The sequence below is a fragment of the Anguilla rostrata genome, chromosome 14, assembly GCF_018555375.3.
Source record: "Anguilla rostrata isolate EN2019 chromosome 14, ASM1855537v3, whole genome shotgun sequence".
NCBI classification, from domain to species: domain Eukaryota; kingdom Metazoa; phylum Chordata; class Actinopteri; order Anguilliformes; family Anguillidae; genus Anguilla; species Anguilla rostrata.
Window position 1 is genome coordinate 36565421 of NC_057946.1, and position 18487 is coordinate 36583907.

An 18487-nucleotide genomic window follows, 5' to 3' on the forward strand; every position below is an offset into this window, starting at 1 on the left:
GAAGACTTTCAATCGTGAAACATCACCATAAAGAGAAGGCTATATCAGCATAACCTCAGAGGGCTCACTGTAAGATGCAAACCACTGGTAAGCCTCAAGAACAGAACAGCCATTATTCTATAAAACACATTTTTTTTAAACTGTAGATTTCTGGAACAAAGCCTCGTAGACAGATGAGATGAGTAGTAACCTGTACCGAAGGGATGGAAAGAGGAAAGTGTGGAGAAAGAAAGGAACTGCTCATGATCCAAAGCGAGCCCCCCACTGTCCATCTTTGAAGCATGGTGGTGGGGGTGCTATGGCCTGGGCATGCATGGCTGCTACAGAAACTGGCTCACTTGTCTTCATTGATGTGACTGCTGACAGCAGCAGCAGGATGAACGTGTGCAGAAACATTTCATCTGCTCAGATTCACCCAAATGCCCCCAAACTCACTGGATGGTGCTTCACCTTGCAGCAGCAGGACGATGACCCCAAACACACTGCTAAAGCAACCAAGGAGTTTTTCAGGGCCAAAAAGTGGAATGGTCTTCACAGCCCAAAGTCAATCACCTGTCTTGAATCCAAACGAACATTCATTTCACTTTCTGAAGGCAAGACTAAGGACGAAACAAACAGGAGCTGAAGATGGCTGCAGTACAGGCCTGGCAGAGCGTCACCAGGGAAGATGCCCAGCGTCTGATGATGTCTATGGGTCACAGGTCTTCAGGCGGTCATCAAATGCAAAGGATTTTCAACCAAGTACTAAATATGATGACTTCATCTCAGATTATGTAAATTTTTCCAATTGCTTTTGCTCCCTTAAAATGGGGATGCTGTACACAGAAAGGGCAGTAATTCCAGAATGGATCACCCGATATGGATGTAAATATTCTCCGATTAAAGCTGACAGTGTGCACTTTAACATCACATTCATTGTTTCATTTAAAGGTAAATGTTCTGGTGTACGGAGCCAAAACAGAAAAAAAATTGTGTCCCTATCCAAATACTTACACATTACACACAGCACTGTATATAAAACACCCCCATTCTCCAAATTACAAAATATACTGTGACACAGATTCCGTCTCCTCCCTAAACCTCCTGTGGTCACTGTCACCCTATAAAGCATTAACCAATGGCCAGGCACCCCCCCCCACCCCCCACCCTCCCAATCCCAGCATGCTTTGCATCCCCTCTGGTCATTTCACAAACCTTTTCTAACCCTCATATGACCACTGAAGCTGAACGGTTCTGTCTGTGCGCTCCCAGTGAAATGCAAATACGTACATACATTTACATAACAACGGGCAATAACCTCGTGGCCACGAAATAGGACGGGGATGAAGAAATGTTTTAATATGAGTGCAGATGGGCATTGTGTAATGCTGTGGGACCAACCTAACCCAACCCCCCCCCCCCGACACACTCACCCCCCCTCCTCCCTTCCAACAGAACCCATGTTTTTTTAGTTTAGTTTTTTTTTAGTTTAGTTTATTTTCGTTTTTATAAAAATACGTGCCGTAGCCTAATATAAGCCGCTAAGTGAGGGATGTGGCCTGTGCACGTTCAGGCTTTTATGCTCGCCAAGCAGTAAAACACCCGACTCAGCAAATCAGCCTCTTTAATCAAGACGCTTATCGCTAACCGGATACCGTTTTAGAGCGCTTCTGTCGGGGAAAAACCTAAACGGCGTGCACTTTCCGGACGCCATTTTAGCAGACTGCACGACCCCGAGCGGCGTGCGCGGCGTGCGCGGCGTACATTTTGCACGCGCTCAGTCTGCGCGGCCAAACGTTCGCCGGAGCGGTTGAGGCTAACGGCTTTAGCGGGAGGCTGAGGCTCGCCGGGGGAGCTGAACCCGAAACTTGAGAGAGAGAAGTGGAGTTCCCTACCCACTACACCACATTTACTGCACATCACAATCCCATTCCCTGCAAGCGCAAGCTCTCCAGCGCTGATGCATTATCCAGCAGGGATGCTCCTGCACGCCTGCAGTGATCCACTAAATCTGGCCCCTGTCCATTAGCTAACTACTGTAGCACTACCCGGGGAATGTAAGCGATATTTTCGGTCGATTTGTAAATAAAACACCAGCCACGGATGTCCCCGGACACTCAAACAAACGTCTCCGTTTTAGCCTTCTCGTCGAAGAGCTTCTTTGTACATCTGTCGCTGTGCGATTATATGTTTTGTATTTCTGTTTATTTCGGCATGCATTATGCATGCGCGGATTTATTTATTCATAAAAACCTTTCACCAACCTGCCATTCTACTCCCATAGTCTTTGATTGTGTGTGTGTGCGTGTGTGTGTGTCTGCGCGTATGTGTGTGCGCCCGTGTTTGTGAGTGTGTGTGTGTGCGTGTGTCTGCGCGTATGTGTGCGCGCCCGTGTTTGTGAGTGTGTGTGTGTGCGCCCGTGCGCACATGTCTGCGTGCCAGAACTGTATGTACATGCTTGTGTGTGTTTGTGCGTGTGTGCGTGTGTGCGTGTTTGTGTGTCTGTGTGCCTGTGTGTGTGTTTGTGGGTTTGTGTGTGTGTTTGTACCCGTGCATGTTTGTGTGTGTTACGTCCCCAGCCTCTGCTTGCCTGGGTAGTGCAGGTGGAGGTAATACCCAATTGCTTAATTTCTTGATTGCCTCCACCTGCCTGTGGCCCAATATAAGCCCTGCAGTATGAAGCTGGGGAGAATTCTTCTTTGGGGTTTCTTTTGTGTGGTTTGCGTTTGGTAGGTTTTTGTGAAGCCCCATTATTTTGTGAACTTTGAGAGTTTTTGTTTGTTTTAGTTGTGTTTTAGATGAATAAATGTCTGAGTTTGTGTTTTTAGATCAGTTTCTGTCTTGTTTTTAGTGATTTGGACTCTGTTTGTTGCGACCCTTCGAGCCGGCCGTAACAACTCGCTATTCCCCCTCTCTCTCTTTTTCCCTATCTCATTTAAACATGAAAATAACCTTCTCCTACAGACTCACAAGATGTGTGCAGAGGTCTAAAATATTGTTGTCTATTATTTTCTTCCCTCTTGTGACAGGCAAGTCAAACCATTTAAAGAGTCTGTTACACTCAAGTCTTTCTTTAAGGGCAAAGATATAAATATAACCTCACATCCTCCTTTGAACAGACAAACAGCCGAAAAGATCACAGGCAACATTCAAGGGATCTTTTCCTCTTTTGCAAGCCATTAGCTCTTATATCATAAATACCGTTGCTTTGACAGTAGAGGCCGACGCGTAACATCTGGCAAGAAAAATAAAATTATTCTATTTTATTCTATTCTATTCTACTCTATTCTATTAGATTCTATTATATTCTACTCTATTTTATTCTATTCTATTCCAGGTATTTCCATAAGACTAAAGTTCCTGGGACAGGACATGGCTAAATTTACTCTATGAAATAACTATACATAAATTCCAAAATAAAATCTGTCTGAATTGCACCTTGGGGATAAATTACAATAAATCAATAAATAAATAAATAAATAATTTGGAGAAGCTGGAGCTCTCAGTAGCAATAGCTCTGTGTGTAGCTTGCTAGCTCGTTTCTGTTTGTCGCGTACGTTCAAAGACTTTCCATCATTACGTTCCCTTGTTCCCCAATAAGAATGACTCCACGGTTAAAAAACAAATCACTATCTGCCTTATAGGAACATTTTCCTTGACTGAATTTATCTCTTCCAACTTCCAACAGGGAAGAGGGCAATGGCGGGGCGGGGGAAGTGGTCTCTGTCAGCCCCCCCTTTCCAGATTCAATCAAAACCCACCCAGCCATCCCACGGGAAGGCATTAGTCAATAAAGGCAAACCATCCCAGATTGATCCACACAGCAGTACTGCTAAGGAACACCTGGATTCAGCCAAGCCCTGCCCACTCAAGCCCTGCCGTTCCAAAGGGAAAACTCACTTTGATGTACAAAGGCACCCGATTAATAGTTAAAGGTCTGTTTTCTTGATGGTCTAATGCTACTTGGCAGCTTGGCTGATTTACTTGTGACACAGCTGATGTTACTGCAAGGTCACCTTACTGCGTTTAGACTATTACTAAGATGGCCAGTAATGCTGCTCCTATGACCAGTTGTCAAACTATATGTAAGGTTTAGGTAAAACATTTTAGGAATATTTCATCACTGCTATTTGGTATGAAACTGCATGGCTGATATGTCCTCCTCTTGCAGTTTGTCTGATATGTACTGTATCATCCCAAAGCATTATGTCAGGTTTCCATTGGTGAATAACAGACTGACACATGGACAGGCAACCATGGAAACTGACAGAGCTAAGCAGACAGACTGATTAAGATGGACAGACAGATAAGACCAACAGAAGGACAGACCATAAGACAGACAGATACCTTCAGACAGAAAGACAGACAGACCTTCAAACAGACAGACAGACAGAAAGACCTTCAGATAAATAGACAGACAGACAGACAGACAAAAACACTTTCAGACAGACAGGCAGTCAGACAGACAGACAGACAGAAAGACCTCAGACAGACAGACAGACAGACACAGAGACAGATAGACAGGCAGCTACCTTCCACATGGTTTTCGGAGGCTGGGATGGTAGAAGGATAACATCCCAGGAGCCATGATGTTGACCGGGCAGCCTCCACTGAACTCCTCCCTGGCCCAATCCTGCAACCATCACACAGCAACCCCCCTCTCAGAAAACAGTTTTCCCTACCATAAAACAACCCCCCCTCTCAGAAAACAGTTTTCCCTACCATAAAACAACCCCCCTCTCAAAAAACAGTTTTCCCTACCATAAAACAACCCCCCCTCTCAGAAAACAGTTTTCCCTACCATAAAACAACCCCCCCTCTCAGAAAACAGTTTCCCTACCATAAAACAACCCCCCTCTCAAAAACAGTTTCCACTCACATTAAACAACCCCCCCTCTTTCCCTACCATAAAACAACCCCCCTCTCAGAAAACAGTTTTCCCTACCATAAAACAACCTCCCTCTCAAAAAACAGTTTCCCCTCACATAAAACAACCCCCTCTCAAAAAACAGTTTCCCTACCATAAAACAATGCCCCCCCCCCCTCATATAACAGTCAGAAACTACCTAATTCTGCACCAGGCTGGAGCAGGTCAACCAGCCAGCAGGCATTTTCAAAATGTCTTATAACCAGAACAAACAGTGTGAATAAAAGCCCTGGGGCATTCGGAGCAAGCGTGGCCAGCCAAAGAAGTCATCCCCTTGACAAGGCCACACCGTCTGGAGACACAGCCATTCCACCCTCGCCTACACAAGCACACATAGAGGCGGGCGCTATCAGCCTATAGGCCCACGAGCCAAGCACTAGCAGCCTATAGGCCCACGAGCCAAGCACTAGCAGCCTATAGGCCCACGAGCCGAGCGCTAGCAGCCTATAGGCCCACGAGCCGAGCGCTAGCAGCCTATAGGCCCACGAGCCGAGCGCTAGCAGCCTACAGGCCCACGAGCCGAGCGCTAGCAGCCTATAGGCCCACGAGCCAAGCACTAGCAGCCTATAGGCCCACGAACCGAGCGCTATCAGCCTATAGGCCCACGAGCCGAGCGCTAGCAGCCTATAGGCCCACGAGCCAAGCACTAGCAGCCTATAGGCCCACGAACCGAGCGCTATCAGCCTATAGGCCCACGAGCCGAGCGCTAGCAGCCTATAGGCCCACGAGCCAAGCGCTAGCAGCCTATAGGCCCACGAGCCAAGCGCTAGCAGCCTATAGGCCCACGAGCCGAGCGCTATCAGCCTATAGGCCCACGAGCCGAGCGCTAGTAGCCTATAGGCCCATAAGTCTAGCGCAAGCAGCCTATACGCCCACGAGCCGAGCGCTAGCAGCCTATAGGCCCACGAGCCAAGCGCTAGCAGCCTATAGGCCCACGAGCCGAGCGCTATCAGCCTATAGGCCCACGAGCCGAGCGCTAGCAACCTATAGGCCCACGAGCTGAGCGCTATCAGCCTATAGGCCCACGAGCCGAGCGCTATCAGCCTATAGGCCCACGAGCCAAGCGCTAGCAGCCTATAGGCCCACGAGCTGAGCGCTAGTAGCCTATAGGCCCATAAGCCTAGCGCTAGCAGCCTACAGGCCCACGAGCCGAGCGCTAGCAGCCTATAGGCCCACAAGCTGAGCGCTAGTAGCCTATAGGCCCATAAGTCTAGCGCAAGCAGCCTATACGCCCACGAGCCGAGCGCTAGCAGCCTATAGGCCCACGAGCCGAGCACTAGCAGCCTATAGGCCCACGCGCTGAGTGCTAGCAGCCTATAGGCCCACCAGCCTCCTGGAGCTCCGGCCGACCAATCTCATCCTGCCCCCAGGACAAGGGCAGCTGTTCCCAGGGGCAGGGTCAGGGTGTTGGGACCAAAAGAAAAGATGGAACACTGGGCCCCCACCACCTCACGCCTCCCATTCCCTGCACAATCACAGCTCAATGTGCTGAGAGTCCCAGTCTGTCAGGTCCTAACACCACCAACCCCCCCCCGGTAACTACCCACCAATGGTACAGTCACCCAGGACTCACCCCAGAATGGGGCTCCTCAGCTTCTATTTTAGGCAAGTACCTCTGGGGGGGGGGGGGTATAGCACGACAGGCACGAAAATTAAGTTTGAACCGATTATTACTCTCAATGTTTTTTCTTCATTAATGATCATGTATTTGATTAGCCAAATAATCCATACCCATTAGCATTTTATTACACCCCTTTCTTAATTGCCTCTCGTGGGGTAGCTTTTATCTTTTTTTTTCTTTTGCCTTTAACTGCAATTCAAAAGAGTATTTTAAAAATGGGATGTTCATTTTCATAAAATAATAGTAATCACTCCAGGGGAAATATTTTTAACTTAGTGAAATCTCCTTTTAATAATAATAACAAACTATTACTGTTTAGCGACACGCCATGCTTAAGGACACAGTGACTAAAGAGGAGGTTCAATCACATAATGATAATAATCCCCTTTCAAATAGCTAGCGGGCATTTGAAAATTTTGGTGAATTTCAGGATATTACAATAAAGCAACGAGACACAATTTAAAAAAAAAAGAAATAAAGTATCAAGAAAAAAGCACGTGTTATCAATTGGTCAAAAGAGAGTAAGGCCATGTAGAGGGTAAGTGTTTCAACCACATGATCCCCAAGGAGGTCCCTGGACGAATATAAAAGCAGATCCTATACAATCCCCCTCTCTGATGCACAATCCAGGCAAATCTGTTCTGTCCCTCCACCCTGGATTTAAAACTGCCGAGTCATCTTAAGGGAATTAACTGCTATTCAATCACGGAAAAAAAAACATCTGAGATTAACCCAGCAGAGTAATTACCTCAAGGTGAGAATTTTTCCCTAGATGACTTTGAAGCTTTACATGAATTCAAGTTAGCCTTATTGCAGTGGTGCAGGTTAAATGCAGGGAGGTTGGCTATGTTTTATCATTATTTTTATTATTATCATCCAGCAAGACTCCCTGAAGAGATGATTGCTGTTCTGATTGAATGTAAACGTCAAAGGCACAGCACACAAAGTTCCTGTGTTGTGAGAACAAACAGATAACAATAGCTTTGGTTTGGCCAATTTGCAGGTTCCGTATGGTCTTTCCAGGGGTACATTGTTACCAGGGAGACCACGCTGTTGTTACCAGGGAGACCAGTCAGTTATCTCCTGGAAAAGGGGAATCTGTATTACACAAACAATCATACCTCCCCCCCCCCCCCAAGTTATCTTTTCTTCTTCACCTTTCTCCAGAGCCCAAAATGGCTCTGGCTGCTGGTTGCTTGGGAACGGAAAAGTACTGGTGCACGTGTGGCATTTATATGATGACTGTGGCTTGTGTGCTGAGTGGTATAGGTATGACTCACTGCACGTTCAGCTTTTAACACCCACCCTGGACCACCGGGCTCTATCAGCATGCCAGGTACAAGCGTCAGCAACGAGCTCACCTTCTGCTCCAATCGCACGAAAGCAGACGCCCGACATTTCAGCCAAAAACAGCGGCAGACATGCTCACCTTCTCTCCGTAGTGTATGAAAGCAGACGCCTCGGGGCCCAGGTACTTCCGCAGACTGAGGATGACGGAATCTCTCCTCTCGTCCTCCTGAGAGAGAAAAACGAGCGCTGAGACGGGATGGCGGCAGCCCCCCCCACCCCCCCCCCCCCATCCGTCCCGCTTGACGCGATCACCACGCCGTCTCCTAAAAACACAGCCTGTGGTCACTGAGGACGGTGGTGGGACAGGAGGCCTGACCAAGAGTTTAGACCGAGGCCTTTTCATGTGTCACCATGACTACGGTTCAAAACCTGACTTTCCTGGATGCTGGATTCAGGACTTAAAACAGTGACATGAAAAGGAGACCGCCAGGTTTTTACACTTGGGGGAGAACAGGGCACTTTACAGATGCTTCCTTATCAATCTCTAATGCTTATCAATAAAACTTGCATGAATTCACCCCCAAGATGTCTGTATGAGGTTTTTTTTTTCCCTTTTCACTTTTCTCCCAGGTTTAATAAAAGATGAGGTTTTCAGGGATGGATGAAAGGTCACGTTGCAGAAAAGGACAGGCCAGAGAAGCATCTTCTTCCTGTCTACACCTTCAGGCTAACTGGCCCCATTTTCCTCTTCATTAAGATCTACCGTATTTTAGGGAACGGACATATTAATTTGTGTTACATTTTGTTGTTTATTTTCACTGCTTCATTGATTATTTAGAGCAGCTGATTGCACTGTTAACAACCTCATCTGTTCTCTGTTCGAAATTAGCTGCTGTTTCTCAGGAGAAAGCAGAAACCAGCAAACTCTGGCTCTCCCAGCCCAGGGATGGACACACCTGGTCAAGGTTATAGTGATCAGTCTGCATCAGTGACCGCCTTTACTGCCTTATCCACCCAAGACAAACCCTGCTGCTCATGAGTTATGTACATCAAATTAAAATAATAACCGAGGTTATAAATTGTGTAACAAGGTTCTTAAACTTTTATCTTTTTTATCTCGTTAGCATTTTGACATTATTTTGAAGCGTGTAAAATAGTAACATTTTACACTTTTTAGACATTTAGCTGATGTTCTAATCGAGAACGACTTACAATGAGAGCACAAAGGAGAGGAACAGAGTCATGAATCACCAACATCCCATGTAGCAATTAATAATTAATAAGAGTAATGGCCCGGCCATTTCAATTTTATTTGTATAGCACTTTATACAAGGGGCATAGTCACAAAGCAGCTTTACAGAGATCCAGGACCCTGTCACTACAATTAACACGTTGAAGAGATGACAGAGAGGTGTTTTTTGTAAATTATAGATAGAAGTAAAGATAGATAGAAGATGTGAAAGAGGGGAAGGGAATCAGAGGGGAGAAGGGGGAGAGGTATTTATGAACAGATGGGTCTTCAGGTTAGGCCCACAGGTAGGGAGGGGCTCTGCTGTCCTGACTGAGGGGGGCAGGTGGTTCCTCCACTGGGGAGCCAGTAGGGAAAAGAGTGGAGGCCGGAAGGAGTGATTACCAGGCTGCCACAGGGAGGGGAGCGCTAGGTGCGCGGATGCAGCAGAGTAGAGCACGAGTTGGGGCGCAGGACTGGACCGCGACCTGAAGGTATGGGGGGGGCAGCTCCTTTAGCAGCCTTGTACCCCAACACCAGAGTTTTTCATCTGAGGTGGACAGCCACTGGGATCCATGGGGAACACAGGAGGGGGGTAACCTGAAAAAATTTTCGGGAGGCTGAAAACCAGGAGGGGTCCCAGCGTTGTGGATGAGCTGAAGGAGCTTCAGAGAGCCCTCTGGGAGCCCAGCCAGGAGGGGGTTGCGGTTACAGTCAGAAGATGAATCGAGCTTGAGCCAGGAGCTGGACAGCATCCCTGCTGAGGAAGGGTCTGATTCATTACAGTACATGACATTTACTTGGCAGACGCTTTTATCCGAAGCGACATACAGTAAGTGCATACCGAAGGTCACTGGAACAACTACAAAACACAGGTCCGATAAGGTACAGTACTCATTACGTAACAGTTATCCATAGCCATGAACACAAGTCCAGTTCACACAGTAAGCATAGGCTAGGTCGGAAAGTTATGGTAAGTCAAACTAGGAGGCATGACGACAAACTGCAAAATCAAGATAACGATAAAAGTGCTGGGTGGAAATAGAAGTGTAACATGAAAGTGCTACAGGAACATTTAGAAGGATTCAAGTGATAAGAGCGATCCTAGACTGGGAGTGCCCTGCAGAGTAGTGACAGTTAGCCAAGGTACCGTCTGAGGAGATGTGTCTTCAGACAATAGCGGAAGATGGGCAATGACCGAGTGGTTCGTAGAGGAACAGGGAGTTAGTTCCACCACTGGGGAGCTTGGGTGGAAAAGCTCCATAGTCAGGACGAGCGAGAACCAGTCACCCGGATGGCAGAGTGTATATGACCCAGCAGCAGCAGAGCGAAGTGGTCGAGCTGGTACTGATTCAGCGCATGCTGTAGAGTGAAAACCTGTAGGACCTAGAGGGAGAAGAAGAGAGGGCCCAGGAGAGAGCCTTGAGGAACCCCAGTGGAAAAGGGTCCATGGCAAAGACAGAGATACCTGATAGGTTCGGCCTGACAGGTAGGAGGAGGACTACGAGAGAGCAGGATCAGAGATTCCCAGGTCCGTCAGGGTGGAGAGAAATAGTTTGTTAACAATGTCAAAGGCAACAGACAGGTCTAGCACTAGACGTGCAACAAAGGTCAATTTTACCGCTATCACTTCAAGAAAATCAATAAATCTGACATCATGAAATCAATATGGCCCCCTTTGTGACTTTTCCTAAACATACGTATTCAACATTCTGATATAATTTTAATATCAATATTGCATAAGGAAATAAAGTTAAATACGTGTCAAACGGCCATGAATGGTTGAACTGACCATCATGTATCTTGCCTGTATGCTTGATTAAATTGATTGCTGCACATAACGTTGTTTCGAAATGACACCTCAAGCCTATACGCACTGGTGTTGCCAAGCAACCGGCAGCGTAATTAGCTATTTATTACAGTAACTACTGTATGTCATATGCTAGCTACACAGTGTATTTAGTTAGCTAGCTATGACCCAGGCATATAAAGTCGTCCAACGTTATTCAAAGATTTACAACGACAAAGCAAAAATTGACCACAAATGAAGTGTTAGCAATGTTACAGGAGGTAAGGGAGACTGAATCAGATGTCGGGGAGGAAATTAATGTCAATAACACTGTCATGGTTCTGTGTTTCTGTCTCTGTTTTTCCTTGTTGGGCCGCCAGATGGCAGCGCTTCTGTTTTGTGTCCTGCTCGTTCCCCTGTTGGTTAATTGTATTATTGCTTTCAATTATTTTATTGTTTCTGCTTGTGTCTCGTTGTTCCCACCCAGTCCTGGCTTGATTGTTAATTGTGCCCTCCTGTGTCTGGTTGGTTTTGAGTCAATTTAAGTCTTTTGTCTCCCTGACTCGGGTGTTGGTTCCTTGTGTTCTGAATGCATTTCATGTGTGTTTCTGCTTGCCCGTGTTTTGCACTGCTTGTGTGTTTCTGACTGTTCGTTCCTGCCCGGTTTCTGCTCTGTGTGTGTTTGAATTTTGAGTTTGCTGTTTTGTGTTTTTTGGAAGTGCCCTGCGTGGCCTTTTGATTGCCTGGTTTTTCTGTTCCCTGTCGTGTAAAGTCTTTGTTAATTTTCCCTTTTTGGGTTTGTTTTTTTACTCTGCGTTTGGGTCCTTCCTACCCGTTACGTGACACTGACAGTAACAATCTGTCATGGGTCTGTGGAATTTATACCATAGAGAGGCAGAAATACAGGCTGTGCAAGACTTCCTGTTTCTGACCATTTAAGGGTTTTTTTATTTCATTGTGATTATAAAAATAATCAGGATTATAAAATTCTTAAATACTCCTGATTTCTGTTCTACCATTTTGAGTATTCTTGTCATAACTACGAATGTATATTTCAATATGTCATTAATTACTTAGAGAGAGAGGGGAGAGGGGCAGCTCTAGGGGTAAGGAGGGTTTTAGAGAGAGAGGGGAGAGGGGCAGCTCTAGGGGTAAGGAGGGTTTTAGAGACAGAGGGGAGAGGGGCAGCTCTAGGGGTAAGGAGGGTTTAGAGAAAGAGGGGAGAGGGGCAGCTCTAGGGGTAAAGAGGGTTTTAGAGACAGAGGGGAGAGGGGCAGCTCTAGAGGTAAAGAGGGTTTTAGAGACAGAGGGGAGAGGGGCAGCTCTAGAGGTAAAGAGGGTTTTAGAGACCAAAGGGAGTGCAGTCACGGTGGAGTGGGCGGGGCTGAAGCCTGACTGGTTGGGGTCCAGCAGGATCTTCTGAGAGGGAAGCTGTGTAAGTTTAGAAACAGCGCTTTGAAGTACTTTTTAAAGAAAAATAAGGAGTGATATCTTTGGTCAATCACAAACAGTTTCACATCAAGTGTTCCCTTACAAGAAAGTAGTACATAAACCTTTATTTATAGAAGTATAGGCCAAGGACATGAAGTCCATTTTTTATTAGTTATATTTAAGTATATTTTATATGTTTATATTATCATGTACTACAGTGCATATAAGACAAAACTGGCAAATTTCAAGTCTGCCAGAAGTATTTCCTGGAATAGCCCAGGTAAACCATTTCTTCTAAATGTTGCATCCTTATACTTGATGCATTTTAAAACCGTGACCTACGTTTACTTTCTGAAAGTAAAGTGAAAGTGCACTTTTTGTACACTACCTGGAATTTAGTTCAGAAGAGGGTAGCCCACTTTAGGCAGATATCTATAAATGTCTTTTTTGAAAGGGTTGGCAGCACAGCACTTCCTTGCGACTGGCAGCTTTCCTGAGGACGCTAGACAATGCCACGGGACACGCAGAGCCTATCTCCGGGTGCAGATATGTCGGTAAAGAACGGCAGCCCCAGGCGCTGTAAACACTGATTTTTATTCTGTTTCCTGAGCCCCATCGCAGGTGTCGAGTGAACCCTGAACGCACTGTTTACGGTCTCCCAAAACACCTGAATTAGCACATTCCCATCGAGGGCACTGGCTGAGAACGAACACGCTTCTGTTCAGAGAAGCGGGTATCATTCAATAAACATACAGGTTGTATGTAAAGTCAATCAGGCTATAGATTATTCGATGCTTATAGATTACGACACGGTTAAATACCAGGGTGCACACACGACTGTGATTTGAGTCACCGCTTCCTCACAGGTGATATCAGTGACAGATGGCTTCTCGGTGACAGTGGGTAGGTTTATAGGTGTGGTATGTACATTTATTTGAATATACTTTTGCTCATATATGGTTAAATCTACATTACATATCAACAGATAACAATAACCTACTTAACTCCATATTTCACCACACTTGAATTTTAATGACCAATCAGGACAGGGCTCTGAACGGAGGGCGGGGCTACACAGATAAGAGCAGAGCAGAGTTGATATATGAAGTTGTATATGTTGTATATATTAAATTGCGTTCTATGGCTCTGGTTATCTTTTTGAGAGCAGAGGGTGTCAGAGAAATACTGTTTTCTCAGCTCTAGCCAAAGCCAGACAAACAACGCTAATCTCCAGTGCTATCTTGTCATCTTGCACTTAAAAGCTTCAAAACTATACTTTTACTCTAAATTTGGCATTTCGACATACAGATTATGAAAGCCAAGATATTGCTTCACTAAAATAAGATGAATCCCAAAACATTTTTAACATATACATCGAATTTATATGAAAGTATCCAGTACTCAGGCAACTTGCACGCATGCTTTTTTTGGGAGGGGCTTTGGAGGGAGAGCCAATGGGAGGGGGTGGGTGGAGTGGAAATTAAAAATAAAAAAAGGACAAGGACATATTCCAGAATCTTATACATTGTCATACATTGTCTCTTTCCAGCATTTGGAAATTAAAAAGTATTTGTCTATAAAATACAAATAACACTGTGGGCTACGTTAGAGTTATCATCCAAAACCACCAGTAAATCACAAAAAGCACTAAAGAAACTGAAGAAATCACGGAAATGCCAAAAAATGGCAAAAAACTTTATTTACTACTACTTCTCGGCTCAGGAGCTGCAGCAATAAAATAACCACAAATGCTCTGTTCATAATAGCAAATAAAATACTTTAACTAGATTTAGTTAAATTCAATGTGTGTATACATTGTATATATGAAGTTGTGTTCTGTGGCTCTGGTTATCCTTTTGAGAGTCCTTTTTGAGGGTGTCATTAGAGAGAAATACTGTTTCTTTATTATACTTTGAGTAACAAGAGAGCATCCTGCTTATTTGGGCTTCTTCCTGTTGCTATGCCGTCACTTTGACACACCGGGGGAAAACTGCCACACAAATACTTGGAACGGTTATGTTATTATTCAGCAGTAATATGAAGTTGCGTTCTGTAGTTTCATGTTATCATTTATCCATTTGAGAGAACAAAATTATGAGAAATGTCACATTACAAGTGTACTCAAGGAGATACATCTGTTTAGCAGGAAACCCTGCATGCAGTAGCATGCTGTATTGTAGTTCATAATTGGGATACGATATATATTAAAGACCTGTTTGATACTGTGGCTCATCATTAATAATAATGACCAAAGAGGGGAGGAGGTGGGAGAGAGAATCTCAAAGAAAAATGAACCAAAACACAGCAGTCTGATATTAACTTCCTGACCACATCCGCATAACTGAGCCTGTGTATAAAATTTAAGGGAAAAGATTGAGTCACTGATCTTGAGTTTTTTTAAAATTCACTAAGCAATGCAGGTATATACAATTAGTTCACCATTAAGAAAAATACATTTGTGCTCAACTGCAGCTTGAAAAAACAGAAAATGATATTTTTGTGTATGGACAGTGAGAGAATTTGTGTTGTTTTGGCTCTGTAATCCAGCACATTGGGTTTGAAATGAAACAATGAATATGGGGTTAAAGTACAGACTGTTAGCTTTTATTTGGATCCATATTTGGTGATCTGTGTAGGAATTATAGACCTTTTTATACACAGTCGTTTTAGGGGACCAAAAGCAATTCTACAGTTAGCTGCTCAGATGGTTCTTCAGTGTGTTGTTGCATCATTAGTTCGCACACAAGAAAGCTAACAAAAGGTCTAGAGCTGATTCTAGGGTTGCCATTTGCATTTGGAGTCATTTGCTGCTGTCTCTCAACATGAGGACTAAAGAAGGGTCGATGCCAAACAGTAAAAGTCAAGGTTAACTTTTAAATCAGTAATTCCACCAAGAAACATACAGAAGATAGTCAGAAACCTTAATCAACTGTTTACACATAGATGTGTAAAGAGAAGACTGCACCAGAATAACCGCAGAGAGTTCACCACAAGATGCAAACTCCTGGTAAGCCTCAAGAACAAAACAGTACAGAACTGGACTTTGCGTTCTTGGCTGTGAATAACTGTACAAAATGAGTACTGTACCTTATCGAACCCGTGTTTTGTAGTTGTTCCATTTCATTGTTCCTTGATATGCACTTTTGTACATCCCTTTGGATAAAAGCATCTGCTAAAGAAATGCAATGCAATTAAAGGCCAGATTAGAGTTTACTAAAAAAGTACAGAAAAAAAGCCTTATGGACAGATGATTATTAACCTGCACCAAAGGGATAGAAAGAGTAAATACCCATACTGTGCCGTGAATATAAAGTTGCTCCCCAAAATCTGTGACCCACCCCAATCAGAGTAGCCTAAAACCGGGACTGGGGTGGCGAGAAGGCAGGTGGTTTTAGAACTTCATCTGGGGATATAGGAGGGAGACATTCAGCCAGTGTTAGAGAGGTTTGAACAGGGTTGGTTTGGGGGGGGGGGGGGGGCTTGGTTTTGGAGGAAGGTGGGGAAAGGAGCCTTGGATGTCGTCAACCTTCTTCTCAAAGTGGGACACAAAATGGCTAGCAGAAAAGTGCATGGAGGAGGAGTTGCAGGGGAGTAGAGAGAAGATGGGAAAGAGCTTCCGGGGGTCAGAAGCAGAGGAGTGCCTTTGAGAGAGGTAAAAGGGGGGATGGCAGCAGAGAGGGATGCGGAGAAGGAGGGGAGGAGACACGGAAAGCGGGAAAGGTCATCCGACAAGCCACTTTCCTGCCTCTCTCTGTCACCTTCTCTGAGCGGGCCGAGGCCATCATGCTCATCAGGCCAGGTTTGGGACGGCTAAGGGGCAGGGAGGGGGACGAGGGGTGCGGGGGGGTTGGCAGGGGTGAAAGATCAAGGGAGGATGAGACAGCAGGTAGAAAGTTTGAAGTGGCAGAGTTAATGAAAGAGAGGAAACGGACTCCGGAGGAGGAAGAGAGGAGAGAGCCGAGGAAGAGAGGGATGGGCGTGGCGGTCCGGGTCGCGCTCCCTCACCGTTCTGGCGCCCCAGTCCGAGGCCTGGCCCCCGGCGATGAACCCCACCAGCGCCGGGCTCCCGCCGGGGCTGGTGGCGTCGAAGGTGACGCTGAACGGGCAGCCTGCACAGGCCTGCACCACAACCTCCCCGGAGAAGCCTTTTTCCCGCCAAAACGCCTGAGGAGAAGGATTCAAATATCTTTGACACATCTGGTCTGCTTTAGACACAATTGTAAATGATAATGGCTATAAAATGTCAGCTCTAAAGATACATGTACAATAAGATGGATGTATAAGCACTGTGCGAGATGTATAAGAAGATGCCTTGCACACTGGAAAGCACAAAGATATGTACACAGTACAGGCTATGTGTGTGTGTGTGCATGTGTGATGTGGGCGCATGCAGGGGTTAAATTGGGATTTGGGAGGTGGGAGGACCCTGAGATCCGGTGGGAGGTGGGTGACAAAAGGTAAAAACCAATGAATGTCTCAGCTCAAAATAGTTGTATCTTTAATGTATTGTGCACATAATTGTAATTAAGGAAAACAATGTTTTAAAAAGAATGTATACTATTGATGCAAGCTTTTACATTAAATATGTAAAGTCTATTGAGTGTCATCAATGCTGAGAATGTTTTTACCCACAAATATAATCGGTCATCCTCCTCTTTTGTCCTCCCTTTCTTCCTCCTTTCAGCAGCGACTGGTGAGCTGAAAATTGGTGGGGCAGAAAACGTTCCTTTAAACTAATCATTGATCTCAAACTGTTTTAATTAATTTTCAGTGATTAACAAGCATGTAAACGATCTGAGTAAGCAATTGGAAAGGGACACACAGCTTCTTCGCACTGTGTTAGGGAGATTAAATGATAAATGCGATTTTTAAAAAATCGGTTTTAATCACTAAGCAGTGGCGGAATCTTCCCCTGATTTCAGTATCAATACAATTAATTCACAGAATAGGCTACTCAATACTATCATATATAGCCAGCTCTCCCAAAATAGGCAGTTATAGCGAGTAGCCTAGGCCTTATAGCCTACATTTATTTTCATCTGCAGTACGAAATTGTGCACATTTTTAATGAACATAATTTGCGGATACATGCACTTCTTTCTCCGCATTCATGGAAAATATCTGCAATGTGTAGATTGTAAACAATCTTGAAGTGCAGGTTTTGTTTTTGCTGGTTATTCTGGAAGCTAACACGGTAGATAACAGACTGGTGTATCTTATTTGTTAAGTGTAGACTACTTTATTTTTAACAGATAAATTGAATTTATGATTTAATCCCCCTAACACGGTATGAAGACGCTGTGTGCTAGGCCACTTGCCATTTGATCAGTCCGATCGTTGGCACGCTTGATAATAAAGGAAAATTACTAATGCAAACAGGTTGAGATCAATGATTAGTTTAAAGGAAAGTTTTGCACCCCACCAATTTTCAGTTCACCAGTCGCCACTTCTAAAACATTATGTATGTGGGAAATATTCAATCCTATTAGCTGCTGACCAGCAACCTGATTTTGCTCAAGCAATCAAAGTTGCCGTTAATTCTTTCTCCCCATTCGTGGGGACTGTTTATTCATCTCTCTTTAAAATGTTGCATAGATGAAATCACGTTAAATAAATTACATGCCGCATCTGCTTCCAAACAATCAAGAAAATCAACGATATTTTTCTTTCCATGCCTGTCTATGTAAACGGCTGTTCCTCCTGAGTTTTTTTTTCTTCAGATTTTTGATTGGTTGAGCGAGTAACTGGCTAGAGGGAACACATGGACTGGAGCATACGAAAAATGGACTGGATTGTCATAGTTATTTGTAAAACTGCCGGTCAAAATTATTTATTTTTACCAAAGGTGGGTGGACGCCGTCAATTTAACCCCTGGGTGCATGCGAGTGTCACATAAAGATCAGGACAATCATGTCCATTTCCTAAACTGAGGTAAACAGGGCACTCGTGCATCATGTGGTTACTCACTGTGGGGTATGTGACAATGAATTTAATCAGGTGACCCACGGGCATGCTCTGTGCAAGCCGATCCCTCTCTGTTGGAAGGGCTGGAGAGTAGTGGATCTTGGCTGGGAAGAGAAACACAAATATCTTTGCTGTTCTGTAGTTCCATAAACTTTGAACAGGACAGCAGAAGAAATGACACATAATATGAAACTTTTTTGGTGCTGGAAATAAAATAAATAAATACAATTTTAAGAAGCATCAATGTTGTCCTGAAAC

General features: G+C 44.8%; 1 protein-coding gene across 2 annotated transcripts in view; it reads right to left on the reverse strand.

The window, feature by feature from the left end:
• The window catches only part of si:ch211-127i16.2 (probable flavin-containing monoamine oxidase A), a 43246-nt gene that overhangs the window by 1846 nt on the left and 22913 nt on the right, over positions 1-18487 (reverse strand). For both annotated transcript variants that reach the window (XM_064307104.1, XM_064307103.1), the window contains 4 exons: positions 18233-18333; positions 16271-16429; positions 7957-8043; positions 4512-4612 (listed from right to left, as the gene is read on the reverse strand). In XM_064307104.1, the coding sequence (XP_064163174.1) occupies positions 4512-4612; positions 7957-8043; positions 16271-16429; positions 18233-18333 (448 nt within the window). The remainder of the gene's footprint in view (positions 1-4511; positions 4613-7956; positions 8044-16270; positions 16430-18232; positions 18334-18487) is intronic.